Source organism: Balaenoptera ricei, chromosome 6 (genome assembly GCF_028023285.1).
Source record: "Balaenoptera ricei isolate mBalRic1 chromosome 6, mBalRic1.hap2, whole genome shotgun sequence".
NCBI classification, from domain to species: Eukaryota; Metazoa; Chordata; class Mammalia; order Artiodactyla; family Balaenopteridae; genus Balaenoptera; species Balaenoptera ricei.
In genome coordinates this window covers 91,282,947-91,307,256 of record NC_082644.1, presented here as the reverse complement: position 1 = coordinate 91,307,256, position 24,310 = coordinate 91,282,947, and the positions used below count along the sequence as shown (strand labels likewise).

The 24,310-nt window shown below is 35.4% G+C and overlaps 1 protein-coding gene across 1 annotated transcript in view; it reads left to right on the top strand.

The window, feature by feature from the left end:
- TEX10 (testis expressed 10) overlaps positions 1–24,310 on the top strand; it is a 53,172-nt gene that overhangs the window by 9,776 nt on the left and 19,086 nt on the right. The window contains exons 5-11 of the mRNA XM_059925185.1: positions 1,336–1,448; positions 9,895–10,133; positions 10,867–11,002; positions 12,838–13,013; positions 14,727–14,904; positions 18,945–19,033; positions 20,371–20,504. Of these exons, the coding sequence (XP_059781168.1) occupies positions 1,336–1,448; positions 9,895–10,133; positions 10,867–11,002; positions 12,838–13,013; positions 14,727–14,904; positions 18,945–19,033; positions 20,371–20,504 (1,065 nt within the window). The remainder of the gene's footprint in view (positions 1–1,335; positions 1,449–9,894; positions 10,134–10,866; positions 11,003–12,837; positions 13,014–14,726; positions 14,905–18,944; positions 19,034–20,370; positions 20,505–24,310) is intronic.

The following is a 24,310-nucleotide window of genomic DNA, read 5'->3' as shown; positions in this document are numbered from 1 at the left end:
GCAAGTGAGGTACTAGGAAAATGGTAGATGATGAGGGAGAAAAAGTGACAGGAGCCAGATCATATGGTACCCTGTGGTAAAGAGTTTGGATTTTAACCTGAGTGTGGTGAAAAGACATTGGAGGGTTTGAGCAGAGGAGTGGTATGATCTAAATTATGTTTATTTAACTTTAATATGTCATATTTACAAATAAAACACTAATGAACTCCCACGTACTCACTATCCAGCTCTAGCAAAACTGGAGGCCAAACTCAGACCATTGATCCCATGGATGACTAGTCCTGCCCTGCATACACACCTATTTCCTTTATCCTTTCCTGTATTATTTTGAAGTGTGATTTATGTTTTAAAAGATCACCCTGGCTGCTATGTAGATTATTGTGTTTAGGGGGAGCAAGACGAAAAGCAAGGAGACCATTGGGAGGCTGTTATAGTAATCTAGGTAAGAGGTAATGGTGGCTTGGAGTAGAATGGTAGCTAGTGGTTGAAGTGATGAGAAACAGCTGGATTCTGATAAAGCCAACAGGACTGATGGTGTGCATAGTGAAGAAAAGAGGAGCAAGGGTGATCCGTATGTTACGCTTCAAATGACAGTGTGACTACCTGTGAGGAGAGTTCAGTTTATTCATTTTAAATTTAAGATGCCTGTTAGAAGTCCAAGAAAAGTTGTCAAGTACACATTTTTAGGTTGGGGAGAAGAGAAGAATCCAGTGAAGGTAACTAAGGAGATGTAGGGTGACTAGCTATTTTAGCACCTCAAGTCCCACAAGCCAAGCAGCGCCTCAGTCCCTGGCAAAATGGAATGATTGGTTCTGTGGATAGCAGGAAATAAGAGTGTTGTAATCTGAAATTAAGACAGTGTTTCAAGTAGGAGAAAATGATACATTGACGAATACTGCTGAGCAATTTTAGAGAAGTGCATTGCTTTGTGAAAGTGTTAAATACCTTTAATGGGCAATAGAATTGCTAGGGAATGGAGTTACAGTTAAGTGGAACACTAGGTTGAAGACTTTCTTGTATATTTTGTAAATATTAGTTCAGATTCAGAATTTTCTTAACTCTTATTTACTTTCTCCCTTTTTTCTCCTTTTTAAACAGATAAAATGCAAGTAAAAATAACTAAATAAAAGCACCAAAAAGATGAAAATTGGATGGCCTAACAGTTAATTCTGACTTTAAGATTTATTTACATATTGTATCATTAGCAGAACGTGTATTGTAATGGTAAATTTATAGTTGAATATTGACAAGTTGTTAGATTTCTGCTTAAAGTCTTATTTGTCATTTTAAGTTATTGTTTCTTATAGATTTTCTAATCTTTGCTTATTTTACTAGGAGTCATGGCTTCGAAAGAATTATCTTACTGATTTCAAACACCATTTCATGAGTAATTTTCCATATGCCTTAAAAGAAATAACCAAGCACAGAAGGAAAGAGACAAACAAAAGGTACTGCCATTCTTTTCCACTGGTTAACCTAAAATTATCAGAAAATAATTAACCTTAAACTGGAACTTTCTATACTGTGAGGTGTTTTTGTCTAGATTTTGTCAAATAGAGATAAAAGCAGTAGTATGGCTGATCTTGAGCAAGTCACTTTAAGCCCTGGGACTTCCAATTTTACTTACTTTCATTTTTATTTTTTTAATCTTTAAAGTGAATGTTTTGTGCTAAATGAGTGTCAGGTATCAAATTATGTAGATATGAATTTAATAAAATTTGCCGAGGTGGGTGATTTATTTGTGAGAGGTACTATGTAATTATTGAATTTTTAGGTGAGAGAGTATCTTAAAGGTCATTAGTTCATTTGTACATGAGGAAACTGGTAATGAAACTAATATCAGTATCCTGAAGAAAGAGGGATAATTGGAGAAAAACAATTCTCTTTTCTAAAATAAATTTATGGATTAGAAGATGGAGTTTAAAAAAAAATGTAAGCCTGGAAGTTATTTAAAATGTTTACCTCAAGTAAGAGCAGATAAATGTAAAAACAAATTGTCTAGTAAAATTTGACAAGCAGGGCTTCCCTGGTGGCGCAGTGGTTAAGAATCCGCCTGCCCATGCAGGGGACACGGGTTTGAGCCCTGGTCCGGGAAGATCCCACATGCCGCGGAGCAACTAAGCCTGTGCGCCACAACTACTGAGCCTGCGCTCTAGAACCTGTGTGCCGCAACTACTGAAGCCCACGCACCTAGAGCCCATGCTCCGCAACAAGAGAAGCCACCGTAATAAAAAAGCCCTCGCACCGCAACGAAGAGTAGCTCCCGCTCACTGCATCTAGAGAAAGCCTGCGCACAGCAACGAAGAGCCAACGCAGCCAAAAATAAATAAGATAAAGAAATTAAAAAAAATAGTCTACAGGTTTCTTAAAAAAAAAAAAATTGACAAACAGATACAAGCTAGAACACGAAAGGTGCAGTTCCCCACCATGAGCAAACACTTGAAGGGATCTTGAAGTCTGTCAGAAGGTTCTTAAATTTATCAAAAGAAAGAAACTATGTGGAGAATCAGGCTCATGGAGCAGAGTTCAGAGGATATGCTCAGAAGTGATAAGTCTAGTGGTAAGTCTATTGTAGGCAGATGAACTTTTCATTCATTCACTAAATAATTATTTTGGTTGCAAAGTATTATGACAGATAATCAGATGTCTTAAGGTAAACTCCTTGTTCTCTTAAGTGATTTCATAAATTTCTAAAATCGGTACAGAGTCTTAAAATTGATAAAAGTACGTGTCATGGTCTAGTCAGGAGATGGAAATCACACCAGTGATTTTAACAGAGAATTTAATACAAACAGTTTTTAACTAGGTATTAAAGAAGTGGAAAGACGAAAGGGAACAGTAAGGTATTGTGGAGGTAGCACCTACAGGAAGCGGCTACTGCCTCTAGATTGGGAGAACAAAGAGAAGAGGGGAAGAAGTTTGGAGGAAAGTCTGTCTGGAGCCAAAGCTCAGACCTCTAGGAAGGGGTTGGTGCTCAGCTGGTGCTAATGTCTTTGAGAGCACAAGAGGGGCCCTGTGGGGCAGGGGTCCAGGATTTGGCAACAGGGGTTCTGGCTGGCTGGTGCTGGTGTTTCTAGGGGCATGATGATGCTGGTTCTGTGTCAGAAAAACCACAAAGTGGAACCAACTGTGACTACTAGAATGAACTGCTGCTGGCTTCTAGAAGAGTTGTTGGGTTGCACTGGTGGCAAAGGGAAGCAAAAGTAGGACTAGGAAGCAAACAGAAAGGAAAGTGTCCCATTTTCCTCTTATAGCTTTCCAGTCTCAAGTACTCCCTTATTGGCAGAGCCTAACAAGAAGCCAGCTGTAAAGGAAAAAATGTGGCTCAGTTCCAGGATCACAAAGCAGAGTGTAGAAGGGTGGTTTTGAAGCTGAGAAACAATAGCTCAATAACTTGCAGGAGAAAAAGTGAATTTACATATTTAACACAAGGCGTATGTAAGTGTCATTAGGACTTTACAATTAAGAAGTGCTGTAGGAATTCATAGGAAGAGACATCCTTGTTAGGATAAACAGACAAAGCTGTGTTAGAGGGTAGTATTTGAGCATGGATATGATTTTAGCAGGCAGAAGTGAAGCAAGGGAGGATAGATTACACTAACTGGAGGAGATAGCATATGAGAAAGCTGTAGGGTTAGGTAATGGAGAACATGGGACCGATCTGGGTCAAATCTGGTTTCTGCTGTTGACTAGCCTTGATGCTGAAAGTCATTTCTTGTCTCTGAACTTCATTTATCTTTCATCCTTGATCCTTTTGGCATTGAAGACTATTGGTTGGATCAAAACCATGTTTTAGGAATATTAATTTAGAGTTTCTGGAGTTGGAGGGGACAGAGAATCAAATAGGGAGATACTTTGTTGAGCAAGTAGGTTGTTAGGGTTTGTTTCTTCCAGATACAATTTTCTTACTAAAGCAAAAGTTTTTAATCAGGTGTGTAGATAAGCTTCAGAATATCCTTGAACTCGTGAATAGAATTGTATGTGTGTATATTTTGTCCAGTAAGAGGTTTCAGATATAATTTTCATCAAAATGAGATTAAATAATGGTTAGGATGTTTGGAATTTGGTAGACCATTAAATGTAAGTAAATTATTCAAGAGTATATGGGTATACTGTCATTATTCACTTTACTGGACACTTAATATGTTTAAGGCAGTTACTATACCAGGTGCTGAGCATTTAGTGGAAAAGGAGATAGGTAAGCCAGTTCTCATGGAGTACAGTCTAGTGAGGGAGACTTTATTTCTATGATTCTTTTCAGTGACCAACTGTGATAAGATCAGTGAAAAAGAATGTAGGTAATGTAAGAGTATATGATAAGAAGCTGGTCCTGCTCTTTCATGGGGGGAGTAGAGTCCTAGGGAATGCTGCCCTGATGAAGTGGTTTGTGCCAGGATACAAAAGGTGAAAAAAAGGATATGAAGAGGCCGAGGTGGTGAAATTGTGGAATTTTTAACAAAAGTGAATTGGCAGTATAATTTATTCTTCGTAAATTTCCCCAGTGATTTGTTTTTAGGGACCACAGGCTGCTATTGTATTGAGTTGGCCAAAATACTTCCATAAGGAAGTGCATTGAATATTTAGCAGATAGCCTGTGGAGGGCAACACGGGTTAAAGTTAGGGGAGCCAACAATGGTCTAGGCCAGTGGTCTTCATACTTACTCATGTACTCCCAGTTAATATTTGACCTGATGTCTAAATTTTTTAAATCTTAGGTTGAAATGCAGAGTTACAAAGGATGTTGTTAATTATTATTGTGGTAAAATATATATAACGTAAAATTTAGCATTTTAACCATTTTTAATTGTATAGTTGAGTGGCATTAAATACATTCCCATTGTTGTGCAACCATCACCACCATCCATCTCTAGAACTTTTTCATGTTCCCAAACTGAAACTCAGTACATGTTAAGCAGTAACTCCCCATGCTCCCCTTCCCCCAGCTCCTGGGAACCACTCTTCTACTTTTTTGCTTCTATTAATTTGACTTTTTTAGGTGCCTCTTGTCAGTAGAATCATACAATATTGTTTTGTGTCTGGCTTAATTTCTCTTACCATGATATCTCAAGGTTTATTCATGTTGTAGCACTACTAGCATTTCATTCCTTTTTTTTTTTTTTTTTAAGTGGAGTTTATTTTTTAGAGCAGTTTTAGATGCATAGTAAAATTGAACAGAAAGAATAAAGTTCTCATATACTGTACTCCTGCCCCCACAGATGCATAGCCTCCCTCGTTGTTGGCGTCCCACTCCACAGTTACATATGTGTTGTAATCTATGAACCTAAGTTGACGCATCATTAACACTCAAAGTCCATAGTTTATGTTAGGGTTCACTCTTGGTGTTGTACATGCTGTGAGTTTTGACAAATGTGTAATGACACGTACCCGCCATTATAGTATCATACATGATATTTTCACTGTCCTAAAAATCCTCTGTGCTTTGCCTATTCATCCTACCTTCCCCCATGTTTTTTTCATGGTTTGATAGCTCATTTCTTTTTAGTGCTAAATAATATTCCATTATATGGATGTGTTTATCCATTCACCTACTGAAGAACCTCTTGGTTGCTTCCACGTTTTCATTACTTTTTAAGGCTAAATCTTCCATTGTATGTATATATCATATTTTATCTATTCATCTGTCAATGGACATTTGGGTGGTTTCTACCTTTTGGCTATTTTGAATTATGCTGCTATGAATATTGGTCTCCAAATAGCTGTTCCAATCCCTGCTTTCAATTTTTTTGTGTGTATCAAAGGTTATAACTTTGGCATTACTGAAAATAGGGACATTTTAAAAATTCAGTGTAGTTGAGTGGTCTTTAAGAAAGCTTTCTTCTTGTACTCATCCTTTATTAGTTTATACGGTGATTATTCTAATGAGGTAATTCTAATATGTGCTGGGAACAGATAACAGCTGATCAGCTTGTGAGAGGGAAAAGTTCACTGTTGACTAGAGTAGCCTAATAGTTGGGAAGATTTTCCAGTGTGCTGGGAAAATTATTTTTTCAGAGGGATTGGAGAGCTTTGATTGATTTAGCAAGTTGAGATTAACTAAATGGTGGCTGGGTGGTTCGGAATCTATTGCAAAGTGTATTGGGAGAGGCTGATTTTCTCTTTATGGTAGTGATAGAAAGTTTCTTTTAGAAATACTTGTTTTTAAAAAGTGAGCTATATTAAAGAAACAGCGGGTAAATAATAGTTCAGACAGTATGTGAATGATTACATTTTAGAAAAATGTACTAACAAGTAGATTCTTTGTGGGAACCCGAGGATAGAATAAGCCCCAGAGAAAGACGGTGCAGTAGGAATTGAGCACAGTCGACCCTTGAACAGCTCTGGGGTTGGGGTGCTGACCCTCTGTGCAGTGGAAAATCCACATAGAACTTTACAGCCCTTCATATCCTTGGTTCCACATCCTCACATTCAACCAACTGGGGATTGTGTAGTACTGTAGTTCGTATTTATTGAAAAAAATCTGTGTATAGGTGGTCCCACGCAGTTCAGATCCATGTTGTTCAAGGGTTAACTGTACTTAAGCCGAAATCAAAAGGAAATTGACTTGCAGTTTCATCTATAGAAGAAATCTGGGCTTCCTGTAATTGAACAGAAATGTTTGTTAAGGCTAAAAGAAAAGATCATCTGGGACAGTATAGAAGGTTACTTAGTAAAAAGAAATTTGTTGAATGTATTGTACAAGCATACCTCGTTTTATTTTGTTTTGCTTCTTTGCCCTTGGCAGATAGTGCATAATTTTTTATAAATTGAAGGTTTGCGGCAACCCTGCATTGAGCAAGTCTGTTGGCGTCATTTTTCTAACAGCATTTGCTCACTTCATTCATGTCTCTCTGTCACATTTTGGTAATTCTTGGAATATTTCAAACTTTTTCATTATTATTATATTTGTTATAGTGATCTGTCATCAGTGATCTTTGATGTTACTACTGTGGCTCACTGAAGGCTCAGATGGTGGTTAGCATTTTTTACCAATAAAGTATTTTTTAATTAAGGTATGTACATTTTTTTTAAAGCATGATGCTATTACACATTTAATAGACCACAGGTGAGAAATCGCTGTAGTGCCATTTTTCTCCTTTCCTTTAAAGACTCTAATTGAATGTATGTTAGACCTGCTTACTGAATTTTCTACCTATTTCTCTTGTCTTTATCTCATATCTTCCAGGTTTTAATTTTTTAGTTTTGTTCAGTTGTATTCAAACATATATTTGTTGAATTTGTTTTCTGTTTTTATTTTTCAGTTTTAGACTTTCTGTGCAGTTATTCCAGAATCTTTTGTTGAAAAGACTATCCTTTCTCCATTGGGTTGCTTCTGCTCCTTTGTCTAAGATCATCAGTTGACTATACTTTGTAGGCCTATTTTAGAGCTGTTCCATTAACCTGTGTTTGTCTGTTCTTTCACCAATACTATGCTGTCTTGATTACTGTAGTTGTATAGTAAGTCTTGAAATTGAGTAGTATGAGTCCTCCAACTTTGTTCTGCTTCAGTTTTGGGTAGTCTAGGTTTTTGTCTTTCTGTATAAACTTTAGAATCAATTTGTCGATAACTACAAAATAACTTGCTGGGATTTTGATTGGAATTGCGTTGACTCTATAGATCTAGTTGGGAAAAATTGTTACTTTGGCTGCTGAGATGATGCAAAACTGGGATTAAGTTTTATGTAAGAGCTGTTTTTACTTCCAGTTCACCTTTACCCTGGAAGGGAGGCCCTTAAGGGTCCAGCTTGAAGTAGGGATAATATACGAAAGTCCCCATGTTTGGCAGGTCCTGGGCTTTGTTTAAGACTTTTCCCTATGAGGCCTCTAAAAGGTTACTTCATTTTTCCAGCCTTTTCTTTGAAATTGGCAGTTGCCTTCAGGTCTTGCTTTATTTTAGATTTGGGGACCCAGTAAATGTTCATTATCTTGTTAGCTCTTGAATGCTTTTGAGTTGTTAAAAACTATTTCATCCAGCTTTTAAAGTTATTTTCAGGAAGGGGATTAGTTCTAATTACCTGCTGTGTCATTGAAAATGAGAGTTTCCCCAGTGGCCTGCCTCCCTTATAGAATTGGTGGTCGGTTTATTTAGACTTTAAAATTTTGTATAAATTATTGGAGGAGCAGGATGAATTCTCCCAAGTTTGCAGTGTCGACTGAGACCTTCCAGACAGTAATAGATTATGTTGCTTGAGGTAAACTTAGGTATATCTTGGAAAGCTCTCTACCTTTGTTGAAGAAATGTTGCAATTGAGTTTTTGTGTGGTCTAGTCAGTGTAAAATATGTCTTGGTTTTGGGTGCTGAGCAGTTTGGCAAAGAACCTACTGGTAATTTTGGATTTGTGGTATAGATTGCTAGTGGTCTGTCTCAGCTTTCATTCATTCTCCCCTCTCTTAGTGATGGAATTTCCAGTTTTTAGCTGGACATATGACTACACAAAATAAAAACTAGATTTCCTAACTTTTTTTGTAGTTAGGAGTGGTCACGTGGGTAATTTCTATTTAAATAGCTCAGACTCCTCCCTCCAGTGTCAGACTTATACATTGAGTTGTTTGATGGCCATCTCTGCCTGGATTTATACCAGAGACACTTTAAGCTCAACATGTTAAAAGTAGAATTTATTTACTGTATATTTGCTCCTCTCTGCTACTTCATCTCCATTTACCAGTCAGCAGTGCTAGAACCGTCGATTCTTCCAATCCTCATCATCCCAAAACTCACATACCATGTATACATTTAACCAGACTTCAAATCCAGCTAATTTTTATTCTTCCTAAATGTCCCCCTTTCTCCCAGTCTGTACCAACATTGGTTCTTGCACTTGTCATGTCTTGCCTGTATTGCTCAAATAGACATACAACTGCTTCTTTGTTTAAAGTCTTGTAACTCTGATTTTTTTCTTTTCCATCCGCAGAATTATCCATCTGAAACAACTTTTCAACCATGTTACTCCTGTGCCTGCAGAGTTGATTTTAGTGTCCTTAGCCTTCAACTCTTTGTTATCTGGTCCCATTTTACTTTCTTAGGCTCATTTGTCATTCCTAGCCCTACATTTGATCCCCTGATAGCACCAGATTTTTAAAATTTTCCTTCCCATGTATTTGTGGTTCCTTACTACTATGTCCTTGCATGCCTAATCCAGGATTAACTTTTTCTTTTAAAATAAGTTAGTTTGAGGTTTTAAAAAATTTAAATCAACTGTACATGTTTCTGAACATGAAAATAAATAGACTCTGCTGTTGAATACATTGTAGCCTGAAATAAGTATTTATATCCTAAGTTGCAAATTTTGTTTTTGTTAAGGTATTCTATTTGAAGTTTTTTTTTTTTGAAATTTCTTTGAAGCTTTGAAAGAAATGTGTTTTATTTGGCTAGAAAAAAGTGATTTTAATATGCGAGTCATAAAATTAAGTCGTTTCAGAATAGTGCTTATCTGGACCCGTCTCCTGTTTCACACATAAGGAAATTGTGGCCGGGAGAAATTAGTGATTCTGTTAAGTCAAACTGAGTTAGAAGCAAAATCAAAGTCTACTGTGACCTCCATCCTAATATAAGTATCTGCTTAAAGAAAATCTTCCAAGCGTGTTGAGGTTTTCAAGTCTTCTTACCTCCAGGTTACATCTGGGATTACCAGGCAGTGTTACAAGAGCCTGTACTTTTTGTGGGAATAGCAACTTGGGTAATGAACTGAACAATATGCATTCTTTATGCCTTAACAAGCCTCATTTCATAATGCATGGTTTATTTACAAAACAGTGGCTTTATATTCCCGCCTTCTTGGCAGTTTATCCTAGGAGGAATATTTTTTGACCCACTGACAGATTATTTTAAGTATTCTAAGTGAAGCAGGCATGGTAGATATAACACTTAGAGATGTGTGTGTCTTTGTTTGTTTTTAGCATCAAGCATTGCACGATTCTCTCCAATAATGTAGATCATCTCTTACTGAATTTAACACTGTCTGATATCATGGTCTCCCTGGCAAATGCCTCAACTTTGCAGAAGGATTCCAATTGGATAGAAATGATAAGGAAATTTGTAACAGAGACCCTTGAAGATGGCTTTAGGCTAAATAGTAAGCAGCTGAACAGATTGCTTGGGGTCTCATGGAGGTTAATGCAGATACAACCAAACAGAGGTAGGTGTTACTGCTTTGTCCTTATTTAAGAGGAGCTCTTATGCATGCTATTTAGAGTCTAGCTTTGAGTTGATGACTTTCAAACATTTCACGTAGTCAAGTTATTTACATTCAAGCCATGAAAGGTAGCTAGCATAACTATAAAGGAATATCTGCTTGAACACTGAAATCTTTTATGGCTCAGAGCATCCCTTTCTCAGTGGGTAGGTCCACTCTGAAGCTAATTGGTAGGATTTCTACTAGATTACAGAGTTGGAGTGAAAGGAGGTAGGTGTTATTAAGATGAAATGACAGTGAGCCTAATGATGAAGTACCCTCTTCTGATGTAATTTGACTAGAAATTGATGAATCCTGTTTATCTTTTTACCTTTCTTGTAGCTTGAAGTTATGTTGCATTAAGTCAGTTTTTAGTGTGACTTACTAATTCTTTTCATTCAGAAACAGAGCTTTCCTGTTTGGTTTCCAGCTTATCCACCTTTCTAGTCTGGTTTTTGTCATCCCTGCCTAGGTTTGTTGTCTCTTAGGAAAATTTACACTGCAGTCTCTGGTTGGTTTGACTTTCGTATTAGTCAGGCTATTACTGTAGGATGTTGACAGTAGTCATCAGTTTGTGTCTAAGGCCTGCTTTGTCATAGGAGCAAAGTAAAGTACTTTTGTGCTTTTTAGAAGAATTAAGGGGCTGTTGAAGAAACATTTTTGAATCATATGCAGTTTTTTTCTCTCTTTTTTTTAGAGGCTATGGAGTCTCTCATTAAGGCAGTTTATACATTGTATCAGCAGAGAGGCCTTCTCCTTCCAGTTCGGACTCTGTTACTGAAGTTTTTCAGTAAAATCTATCAAAAAGAAGAACTGAGATCTTACAGAGTCAGGTAAAGTTTCCTTTGTTATTCTGCCTTTATTTTTCTCACCAAGTTATTTTATAGTCTTTTTAAATAATAGACTAGATGGGGTGATTAAATCTTTGGAGAAATTCACTCTTTATATCCTATTTGGTTGCATTTAAGAAAAGAGAAGAAATTTAATTTTATAAAGAAGCATACATAATAGTGCCAGTAATCTTTATATGCATAACTGAGCAGATAAAAGTCTCTTTGAGCATATATTTCCACTTGTCCACTTAACAGCTAAAGGGCAGTTGGAACAACCTGTAGCAGCCTCAGCCTTTTCTTTTGCCTCCCATAAAAATTATGGAGGTTTAACAGCTGGTCCTTAGTGACATATTGAGACATACGGTATAAGAATGAGGGCAGTAGAAGAGGAGGTATGAAATGGGTGAAGGGGATTAAAGAGGTACAAACTTAGTTATAAAGTAAATAAGCCACGGGGATGTAATATATAGCATAAGGAATAATAATACTGTAATAACTTTGTATGGGGATAAATGTTGACTTATCATTTGTAATGTATGCATATGTCAAATTATTATGTAGTATATACCTGAAACTAACATATAATACTGTATGTTAAAAATATTTCAGTAAATTTTTTTAAAATGAGGGCAGTAAAAGATGAGAAGGTTTCTGGCGTAGTTTGGTGCTACCAGCTGAAATAGACAACACAAAGGATAGAACTAAAGAATCAGGTTTTTTTTTTTTTTTTTTTTTTTTTTTTTTTTTTTTAATATTTATTTATTTATTTATTTATTTTATTTTTGGTTGTGTTGGGTCTTCGTTTCTGTGCGAGGGCTTTCTCTAGTTGCAGTGAGCGGGGGCCACTCTTCATTGCGGTGCGCGGGCCTCTCAATGCCGCGGCCTCTCTTTTTGCGGAGCACAGGCTCCAGACGCGCAGGCTCAGTAGTTGTGGCTCACGGGCCTAGTTGCTCCACGGCATGTGGGATCTTCCCAGACCAGGGCTCGAACCCGTGTCCCCTGCATTGGCAGGCAGATTCTCAACCACTGCGCCACCAGGGAAGCCCAAGAATCAGGTTTTTGATATGATGAGTTTGAGGTTTATTTGGGATAGTCGGGAAGAGATGTTTGGGTGGAACATAGAGATTTGGGATACATAGGTGGTTGTTAGAATGTATTTGAGTCTTTACTGTAAGTCAGGTGCTTTTCTTAATTTCTCAATACTCATACTTTGAAGTGTAGGTACTATTGGCTTCTGTCTTAACAGAAGGAAATGGATGCTTAGGTTAAATAATCTGGTGAGTGTCATGCAACTAAGGGCAGTGGAACTGAGACTTAAGTTCAGGTCTGTCTGACTACAAAGGTCATGCTTAAGTCACTAAGGGGGACAGCAAAAGTGATTGCTGTTACCTGAGTAAGGAGACATTAGAGCATTAACAAGTATATAAAAGAACTGAAATATGAAATAACACAAGTTTGAAGTCATTTAATGTGGGGGCACCCTACGCTGAATGCATCAATGACTTAATATAGTGTAATAATTAATGCTAATTAGTATAAATAGTTCACCAAGAGTTAAGTAGTGTCTGTGTCCTTTAAGATAAAAATACAGTTTACATAGTGCCACAAATCACATGAACTTTTAATATAGTGGGTAAAACTTCAGAAACTGCTATAGCTGAATAAATGATGCCAGCCATCTTGTAGGCTCTCACATGTTTAAATAAGTAAATGTGGTGTTATTGGTAGATGATTTGTCACTTTGTGTGGTGTTTTAAGTGAAAAATATTCTTTGTTTAAATTTATTTCCCTTGTCTTTGAAAATTACACTTTATTTCATTCTTCCTTGGCCTTAGGTATCGTAGTAAAGTGTTATCCCGTTGGTTGGCTGGTTTACCATTGCAACTTGCTCATCTTGGCTCCCGAAACCCTGAGCTGTCAACACAGCTTATTGACATTATCCATACCGCTGCAGCACGAGCAAATAAAGAATTACTAAAAAGTTTACAAGTTACTGCTCTCCGAATCTATGGTAAGAGTTTTGTTTAATTATGTGAGTAACAATTGGTCTACCCCAATTTAGGAAAGATGTTTCAAAGGGGGAGCTCTTTAGGTTTGCTTTTCCTTTAAATTATTATAAATTAATTATACCATGGGAAAATTAACAAAACATCAAACAATAAATTCATTTTCACTAGTATTATGTAAATTCATTTTCACTAGTATTATCTATTAGAATAGTTCTAGAAATTAATGGTTGTAGATGCTTCTTGCATTCTTTTTTTTTTTTATGTATTTTTGTCTGCTTTGGGTCTTCGTTGCTGCGTGCGGGCTTTCTCTAGTTACAGCAAGCGGGGGTTACTCTTTGTTGTGGTGTGCGGGCTTCTCATTGTGGTGGCTTCTCTTGTTGCGGAGCGCAGGCTGTAGGCACGCAGGCTTCAGTAGTTGTGGCACTCGGGCTCAGTAGTTGTGGCTTGTGGGCTCTAGAGCGCAGGCTCAGTAGTTGTGGTGCGCGGGCTTAGTTGCTCCGCAGCATGTGGGATCTTCCCAGACCAGGGATTGAACCCGTGTCCCCTGCATTGGCAGGCGGATTCTTAACCACTGTGCCACCAGGGAAGCCCGCTTCTTGCATTCTTAAATTGTCTTTTAAGCCACATGTTATTCACAAATTTAAAACTGATCAGGTATTTTTATAAAATTCCTTTGAAGCTTTAGTGGCAAATTTTACTTACTTAACCATAATGGATATCTTGTATGACTTTCATCTATTAATAACTTTTTTTATTCATCACTGAAACTTTCATTTTTTAAGCAAAAATATCAATAAAGCATACTGGGATATATACATATATATATAATTTATATTTATTATTGGAATATAATTCATATACCATAAAATTTGCCATTTTACAATGTACAATTCTTTGATTTTTTTTAACATAGTCCCATGATTGTGCAATAGTGTTCATTATCTAATTCCAGAATATTTTTATCACCCCAAAAAGAAACTGTACCATTAGTAGTCCCTCCCTACTTTATCCTTTCCCACATCCTGGCAACCACTAATCTTCTTTTCTGTCTCTGTGTATTTGCCTATTCTGGACATTTTTTATAGATGGAATTATACAATATGGGTCTTTTGAGTCTGGCTTCTTTCACTTAGTATACTGTTTTTAGGATTCATCTATGTTGTAGCATATATCAGTACTTTATTTCTTTTTAATGTTGAGTAGTATTCCATTGTGTGGATGTACCACTTATATTTATCCTTTCATTAGGTGATAGACATTGGTCTGTTTCCACCTTTTGTGGGTAATATTTTAAAATCTGTATTTTTCGGTATTGCTCATATGTGGGGTGGTGTGTGTGTGTGTACACAGATAGGTCTTTGGCTTTAAGTCCATGTTATAATTGTGACTGTTTGGCAAAAGTGCTAGTTTTTTGCCATTTTGCTTTGTGTCCAATCCCGTTAACCCCATCATAGTTTTTATTTCAAATAACACATTTGAATGTTACGAAATTAATAGAGTGTTAAACATATCTTTAAATAATGATTGTATTCAGTGTTTTACTCTATACAATACCTTAAGCCATACATACATGCTTTGTGATAAAACTTTTTTCCATGTAATTGATGTATTAGAATTCAACATAACACAGTGAAAATAACCACTTAATCTGCTTTATTAATTTAACTCTGGTTTGTATATCTTTTTTAGTTTAACTTATCTTCTTACCCCACTAGATCCACAAGAAGGCACTATGGTGGTTCTCCCAGCAGAGTCTCAACAGCTTTTGGTCCAGCTTGTATATTTTCTACCCAGTCTGCCTGCTGATTTGCTTTCTCGGTTAAGTCGTTGCTGTATTATGGGAAGACTCAGTTCAAGTTTGGCTGCCATGCTTATCGGGATACTGCACATGAGGTAGCATGCTCAAGTGAGCTGTATTTTAAGTGTATAATCTCCCCCCTCCCTCTGTCCTTTTACTGGCAATTCATGAACTGTAGAGGATTTTTAAAATACTGCTCCTCCCTTCATTTGCTCTTAATGCAACAGTTAAAACTGTCGATACTATTATTAGATAGAGGAAGTTCACTAGAGTAAGACTGTTTCAGATTATTTGTTTAGTGACTTGTGTAGGTGGATTGGAATAAGGGTTAAAATTATCAAAAGTATGCAGTGAGGGTTCAGTGGCAGGAGAGAGTACCGTGCTTAAAACCTTCGGTGTTACGAAATGGCCGTACAGACCTTCCTTTCTGGAAGGGAGCTCAGAATTTAATGTAGCTGACGAAATAAATAAGTTTGTAGACTCAGACAAGGAATCACTTGAAATATCTTTGTGTGTGGCAAAATATACATAACATAAAACTTACCATTTTAACCAGTTTTAAGTATACAGTTAAAACTGTTCAGTGGCATTAAGTACATTCATATTGTTGTGCAACCAGCACCACTATTCATCTCCAGAACTTTTCATCATCCCAAACTGAAACTCTGTACTAATCATTTCCCCTTCCCCCAGCCCCTGTTTACCACTATTTTATCTTCATGATTTTGATTATTCTAGGTAACCTCATATAAGTGGAATCATACAATATTTTCCTTTTGTGTTTTGCTTATTTCACTCAGTGTAGCTTTTCAGGGTTCATCCATATTGTAGCATGTTTCACGGTTTCCTTTTTTAAGTCTGAATATTCAATATTCCATTGTATTCCATTATACCAAATTTTGTTTATTCATCTGTTGATGGACTCTTGGTTGTTTCTACCCTTTGGCTATGGTGAATAATGCTGCTGTGAACACTGGTGTACAGATACCTGTTTGAATCCTTTTAATTCTTTTGGCTATATACCCAGAAGTGGAGTTGCCAGATCATATGGTAATCTGTTTAATTTTTCAAGGAACTGCCATACTGTTTTCCATAGTGACTGTACCATTTTACTCTGAAAGGTATTATAACTAATAGTGTTTCGTATTGCGAGTGTTCAAAGTATTCTTAAAAACTTCATGTCTGTATCAGGCATGGTACTTTAGTATTCAGCAATATTTGTTACTGATTGTGGCCTATGGACAGGGTCTGATATGGTTTTAGGCAGAACTGAAAACTTGAAGACTAGCTTCCTTGTGGCTTCTTGTACAGATCCCCTATCCCAGTTCAACAGGAGTAGCTCACGTTATTAGATTTTCTTCAGCTTTGTTTGCCAGTTTCTTCATACCAGTATAGGACATATGTTTGAATGTTGTCACCCAGAGTGTGCTTCATAACTGATGATAACATTTCCTTTTAGCAAAAGAGAGCTGTTGGCAATGTGTTGTTTGTATGTGAAAATTCAAGGTTTATTTCTGTGTTCATGTGCATTAAAGACAGACTTGGTCTTAATTTGAAGTACTCTAAACATTTATTAGTTTTCCATGTTTTCCTTTCTTAGAAATTAAAAAACAAAACAAAACAAAAAAACCAAAGTCCTGTTCTTTGTCTAGTGCAGCACTTAAATGCTAGGCCTTTAAAGAAATATTATTTCTTTTCTTATAATGTAAGTGGTTTCAAGTTAATAAAACTTCCAGTGGAGGGCACTGTTCCTTTGATATAACTATTGGAGGCTCTGTTTTAACATTCATTTAAAAGCACCTTTTGAACACTTCTTGAAATTGATTCTCTTTGGAAGCTATATTTAATATCTTTATCAGTTATGATTGACTTATGCTTAATAACTTTTGTCAAGGATTTTTTCAAAAGTTTTTTTTACTTTTTTCTTTTTGTGGATTTGTGGTGAGTATTGAGAAAATCTATTAATTTACAAATAATGGTCATAGGGGTTTATAATTATTAAGAGCAGAATGTCATTGTAGTTAAAAGTCCACTAAGTTAAATTTTGCTTATTAGTATTTGCACAGAGTCTGTTAGTAGACTTCTCTTTCTGTAGATGTATTGTTCCTATCTATTCAAATTAATCTCTCTTAAAAAATAAAACAAAATTGGGACTTTTCAACTTTCTCAGGCCAGTGGCATTATTATTGTATCACTTTTCCGAGATTTAGAATTTAAGAAATTAAGAATATTTCCTTAGAAATAACCTGGGTTATTTCATATGTTTAGTTTTCTCTTCAAAATATCCCTTTCTGTCCCTGATCATGAGTATAAACTAGCCAGCTTTTTCATTATCTCACACCTGTACTATTATAGCAAGTAGTCTTGCTTCTTAGGCCCATGTATTTTGTGCACTGTTGGCAGATTAATTTTCCTGAAATATTCCTTTAATCATTTCTGATTTTCATCTGTTACATTAATTGGACTGTGAGATCTAGTTCACTTCAGGTATTGTAGTTCTGATGCTCTGGTGTCTCTGTCTGAGAGACTTGAAGAGCAGGTTACCAGCAGAGAATATCAGTGTGTTCCATGCATGAAAAACTCATCAGCTAAAAAACTGTTGGTGTTCATTTTATCTTTTAAAAAGTGTACTTAGAATTCCTGCTCCTACCATTTTTACCATCTACTTAGAGCTTTTTTGAGTTTGATTTTTCCCCCTAGCTGTGTTGTTCTACTGGCCTTTACTCATTCCTTATCCTCTCTGCTCCTAGTTTATTTACAGCTGGGTTGGGGAACATAAGACGTAAATGTGGAAAGGTAATCTACACTGTTAGATAAAAATATCAGAGAAGGGAGAAGTTCTTGGACTGAGAAATTTGGCTTGGTTTTTAAGTAGAGTGAATATGTGAGCTGGACTGCCAGGAACAGTTCTGATTTACTTCTTTGGTCCCCAGCACGTTTAGTAATAGCATCCCCTTTTACTCTCAGAAGTGTTCTGGCTTGGATAGTATATATATTCATCATAGTTTTAAGGGCAGCGTGATATATTGCTTGTCTTTTGTCCAAACTAGACTCTTAAATGGATTTCCTACCCGCTTTAGCCACTGGATGGCACAGTTTTCACTGGGTTTAAGAGGATATTAGTTTGTTTTCTAATCACCATTTTGTACTCCTTTCCATTGAGCATCTCTGATGTTTTATAACCTCGTAGCTTGTGATATTCCCTCCATAGCCCTTTGCTTATTGTGGGAATGATAATCAGAAGAGTGTTTCCATTATTTTTAACTCCCCAACTTTTAAGAATGTTAATAAATACAGTTATTTCATAGGTAAAAAATTTTTAGTGCTTCTAGTTGAATTAGAAATTCCTAATTCAGATTTCTGTGATAAAAATTTGTAGTTTCAGCTTGTTGGATCTGATCATTCTCAGCTTTTTTTTTTTTTTTTTTTTTTTGCTGTATCCATGGTTGACATTTGCTCTATTCCTTCTTAGACTTACCTTGAAGAGAGTTTTTAAAGGAGTCACTGGAAACTGATCTCATAGCAGGAACCAGATAATCCTCATTTAATGAGAAGCTGCTGTACATTTAGCTGTTCCCTGGAGTCCCCTACCAGTACTTCAGCCACAATATTGTGAAGTAGACCTAGTTACAACTTAGAAAAGAATAGGAACACATAGTTATCTTAGAGTGGCTTTAAATTGAAGTATTCTTTGCCTAATTAAGATACTTCTGCTTAGGTAGGAAGCAGGAACTTGTTTAAACTTAACTCATTTATGTAAGCAAGGTAAGACTTTATAAAAATCAAGCAGTAAATACATAGCAGCTGAACGTACTACTGAAAAGCAAAACTTTATCTTGGCTCCTTCGGTCTGATTTTCAAGTGGTGTGGAAGACTTTTTAAGTTTGTACGATATTTGTGGACCAATTATGCTTTTCAGTGAAACTTTACATAAATATAAATAAGTTAGAAGTTACATTTTCCATATTGTGGTACTTGAACCCTTATATATAAAGTTAATACATACTGTGGATTTTGTTTAAGCTATTAAATTAGACTTGTTTTCAATAAAGAAAAATGGTTATATATGCTGTGCTTTATTCTTGAGTCTTCAAGTGGTCACTTCTCGTAATAGTTCTCCCATTGTTTATTATAGATCATCATTTTCTGGATGGAAGTCTTCAGTTAAAGACTGGTTGATGAGTGATGTGGACTATTTCAGCTTCTTATTTTCAACACTTACAGGTAACCACATTGATCTGCCAAGTTGAGGAAAGGAAAAAAGCCTAGCATGAAGATTCTCCTGAGATTTACTCTCATACTTGTTTGGCTCTAAGTTTTGAACCCCATTGCATACTTTAAAAAGTTGATGAAAACAGAATATCCATTTTAAACATGTTTGAAATGTTTAACATGATAGGAAGAATATCAGATTTCAATTAGCCATTTTTTGCATTTCATTGACCTCAAAGCAAAATTAGTAAAATGAGTCTAGAAATGTTATAAGTTCGATTTCTAAGTATTATTACTATTGTTTTAAATGATGTACTGTCTCAGTATTTTTGTTTTGTACTTGGCTGATGAAGATGAGAATCTTTGAAATTTTCTGAAGACTTGAAATTTGGAGACTTAATTAATATGTTAAGTCAGAATCCAAAAAGAACTTGACAGGTTTCTGATATGGAGCTGAATCTAGCAAGATAAATATTATATAAAAGATAAAAGTAGACCCCTTCATGTTTATTTGATAGTTTTGGATGTACACATTTGAGATGGAGTTCATGAAGGCTTTATGTTTTAATAGTAGTACTGGTCAAAAGGTTTAGTGGTTTTAGGAAACTCATTAGGAATCAGTAGTGGGGTGTAGCTTCCAAACTAGATGATGGCTCTCTAGGGCGTGTTCCCGGAAATATAGTGATCTGAAAATATCAAAGCAGGTAGCTAGGGTCAGACCACATTGCAAGTATTCTGATCATTCCAAGAGCTATCTTTCAGGAGGGACTTTGGCAAGTTGTCTATATAGGTCAGGCCAAGTGTAATAGAGGTGGTAAGAGAATCAGAAAGTTTATTATGTAAGGTATGGTTGAAGGAACTGCATTGTCAAAAAAAAAGACTTAGGAGGGATGGAGTAGTTTTAAAACATTTGAAGGGCTATTATGTAAGAGAATATAGAGTTTGGTATTTGTATGAATGAGTATATTATTTTACTTGTTCAATAGCTTTTTTAAACCTACCATTAATTAGAACGATTATGCCTTTCACAGTTATTTAAGTAAAGGTGGTAATGCCCCCAATATTAGGGGTAAAACCTGTTTCTTGCTGTATCATAGATTGAGTCAGGTTACATCCTTTGTGAACATAATTATATGAATTTTACTACATTACATTACATTGCTAGCATTTCATTTTTAAAAATACTACACATGAAATACAGAAATTCAGAGGAGACAAGGTAACTTAAGGAAGAATTTAACTTGAAGATACATGTCATCTGTTTTTAAAAAATTAATAAAGAATGTCACTTGCTTTGTGATTTATTTATTTATTTATTTATTTATTGGCTTTCTTTATACCCAAATTAGGGTTTTCAAAAGAGGAGCTGACTTGGCTTCAGAGCCTTCGAGGAGTTCCTCATGTCATCCAGACGCAGCTTTCCCCTGTGCTGCTTTACCTTACTGACTTGGATCAATTTTTACACCATTGGGACGTAACAGAGGTAATTGTCCATTTTAAAAGAAACTCATAATTACTAGAATTCAGTTAATCAACAGCCAATAGTTGCTGTATGTTAGGATTGCCTTGTATAAGATACCTATAGAGATTCAGAGTAGTATAAAACACAGTCCATGTCCTGAAAGTGTTTGTGATCCTTGCATAGATGTCTGTTTCTAAAAGAAGAGTATTTTCATTATAAGTTATGCCAATACAATAGAATAAATGAGCAATTTGAACGATAGAGACAAATTTATTTTCTTTTGTCTAGCATAGGGAAGAAAGGATGGATCCATCTATGGAAAAGAGGAAAGGCTTCATAGAAAAGGAAGAATTTGACTTAGGTATTGAAGGATGAATAAGAGTTAGGGTAGGATTTGGTATTCTGAAGGTGGGTTTTTCTAATCAGAAAAGATTATTCGGCAGTTCCTTTGGTTTTAAGAATTAGTATGTAGTTTATCAGAGTTAAATTTTAAACCCTAATTTCTCCTTAAATTTTTAAGTTCAACTTACAAATCTTATTTTTTAGATAAATATAGTAAATTTAAGGAATCATTTTAAAGGGAGACTTTGATTATATTTTATTCCTTTTACTATTTAAAACTTTAAAACTGTTTAAATAATTTAATATATTCACTATTCATCAAGTAGTTCAGTTTTTTGACAAACCTTCACAAATGTTACAGTAAATCTTAAATATTTAATAAATTTATATAAGTATGATAAATCTTAATATCTTTAAGTTTCGGTACTGTTTATAGTGAAATTCAAATTAAAACCACAAGTCTAAATTAATTATTGATATGTTTTAAATTGGAATTACAGGGCTGATCTTTTACCCTAATAGTCAAAATTGTCTTCTGTGTTACAAATATGTAAACTAAATATGTAAAAACATCCTAACTGTTAATACTAAGGATTTGAGTCTCTAAAAACATGTATCTATTAGTTAATTTCTGTAATTTATTTCTTCAGTTTCTTTCCTTGCATTGGAAAGGTGCTTGCCCAGTAGGAATGCCATTGTGTCATCCCAAATAATTTTGGTTTAAACCTTGCAAATTCTGAGGTTATGTTCTCTGCTGGCCAATTTTTTTTTTTTAATGACTCAGAAGGTTTCTGGTTAGGACACTGACTATATATTCTTTTCTTGTAACTCCTAATTGCTAGGCCATAAGCCTTTTTTTTTTTTTTTAAAACCACTTTGTCAGTGTTCTCAGCAAGGTAGTCTCTGGAACCTACATCTGTTTTGTTGCTATACCAATTGCTTTTTATTAAAATCAACTGATCTATTTACTACTTCTTTTGTTCTGTTCCTGACTACTCTTCATGTTCTTCCTGTCCCTTAGGGCTATACTTTTTGTAGATGTTTAACACATTTCTCTCATGGTTTTGTTTGACTCTGATCACAATACTTAAGTCATGCCAATGACACTTTGTTCTTTTTATTACCCTGGTGCCTATATATATGAACATATATAGGCTCTGAAAAAATAGTGGATTTTAAAAAGTGAAAAATAATGAATTGGGTAACCAACGTAATTATTTAACATCTGAAATTTTATATTAATCCATAGTAAGTGAAGAGAGCTAAGAAAGACTGAGATTGAGGCCTTCAATACTAGATTGGGAAGTTTAGGTTTGCCAACAGTAGTATTGGTAGTTGTTTTGTAGGACAGACTGTTTCTAATGTTTTTAAACTGTATCATGCTGTATTGGAAAAACCATTGTATGGGGATAAGTGGGCCCCAGATTCCCGGCATAGATTTGTTAGTGTCTAGTTTGGTAACTTGGACAACTCCATTAATCTTTCTCTGACAATTACATTATCTGTGTAAAGCCAAGACACAACTGTCATGAAAATGTGATCAGTTGTATTTCTGAGTGTACATTTGGCAAGAACATGTATTAAACTTCAAGGTTGCTGTCTTTGAAATGTTAAGACATACATTAGGAAAAATCTGAAAGTTTTGGTTTTAGTTTTTGAAGTTCTTAAGTGAAGATGTCAATTTTATTTTGGATAAAATTTGCCATATTTAAGTTGGCCTCTTCATGTGAAGTTATTTGAAATATATAGTTTTTGACAGCCTTAGTATAAAAATTTATTTTTCTAATTTTTTTTTTTGGAGTAGGTATTGTCACAAACTACAATTTAGAAGAATAGAAGGATAATAGTAAAAAGTGTTCCTCCATTCCCTATCTCCCAGCCATCCGTTTTCCCTCCCTAGTTTCTAAATGTAGTCTTTTTTTTTTTTTTAATTTTTATTGGAGTATAGTTGCTTTACAGTGTTGTGTTAGTTTCTGCTGTACAGTAAAGTGAATCAGTTATACGTATACATATATCCCCTCTTTTTTAGATTTCCTTCCCATTTAGGTCACCACAGAGCATTGAGTAGAGTTCCCTGTGCTATACAGTAGGTTCTCATTAGTTATCTAGTTTATACACAGTAGTGTATATATGTCAATCCCAATCTCCCAATTCATCCCACCCTCTCTCCCCCCGCTTGGTATCCCTAAGTTTGTTCTCTACATCCGTGTCTCTGTTTCTGCTTCGCCAATAAGTTCATCTGTACCATTTTTCTAGATTCCACATAAAGCAATATTATATATTTGTTTTTCTGACTTACTTCACTCTGTATGACAGTCTCTAGGTCTATCCATGTCTCTGTAAATGGCAGTATTTCATTCCTTTTTATGGTTAAGTAATATTACATTGTATACGTGTACCACATCTTTATCCATTCCTCTGTTGAAGGACATTTAGGTTGCTTCCATGTCCTGGCTATTGTAAATAGTGCCTCAGTGAACACTGGGGTGCATATCTTTTTGAATTATGGTTTTCTCCAGCTATCTGCCCAGGAGTGGGATTGCTGGGTCATATGGTAGTTCTAGTTTTAGTTTTTTGAGGAACCCCCATATTGTTCTCCATAGTGGCTGTACCAATTTACATTCCCACCAACAGTGTGTGAGGGTTTCCTTCACATCCTTTCCAGCATTTATCGTTTCTAGGTTTTTTGATGATGGCCATTCTGACCGGTGTTAGGTGACACCTCATCTAAATGTATTCTTTTAGGTAACTTTTGTGTCGTCACAAATGATTACATGTGTTCTTTTGGTTTTCTCCTTTTATAGAAATAACATACTCTGTACACTGATTTGGATCTCGCAGTTTTCACTTAGTATATTTGTGGTCATTTCTTCTGAAAGAATTGTATGACCTTGCTGTTAATGATGGAAATAGTAATTAACAGGGAAAGATCACAAAGGGAAAAGGAATCTCTAGACAGAGATACTGTTTACAAATGGAGATGTCTATTCCAGAGCCAATGAAATGTTTTAAGGTTAATTTTATTTGTGATTTACAAAATTTTGAATGGTTTTAAAAGTTATTTTTTAACTAAGTTCTGAAGGATAATAATAAAACATTAATCTAGTTTAAGAAATAGAATGTTTTTCATTATTTTTGAAACCCCTATGTGCTTTTCCCCTCTCCCTTTAGAGTAACACTCTTAAATTTTATCATACTCTTGCTCCTTTATAGTTTTACCATATTAGCATGTAACTCCAAACCATATTGTTTAGTTTTACATGTTATTGAACTTTCTAAAAGTGAAATATTTTTTAGTAATTTCCTTTTTATTCATTCAGTATACTAAGATACCCACGTTAATGTGTAAGCAGTTGTTCATTCTTTTTCATTGCTGTGTAGCATTCCATTGTAATCAGATATCATGATTGATGGTTTTTCATAGTTTCAGTATTTTTATCATTCCATTTTTATCTCCACTTTTGGCATGTTAGCTTTGCCTCTTA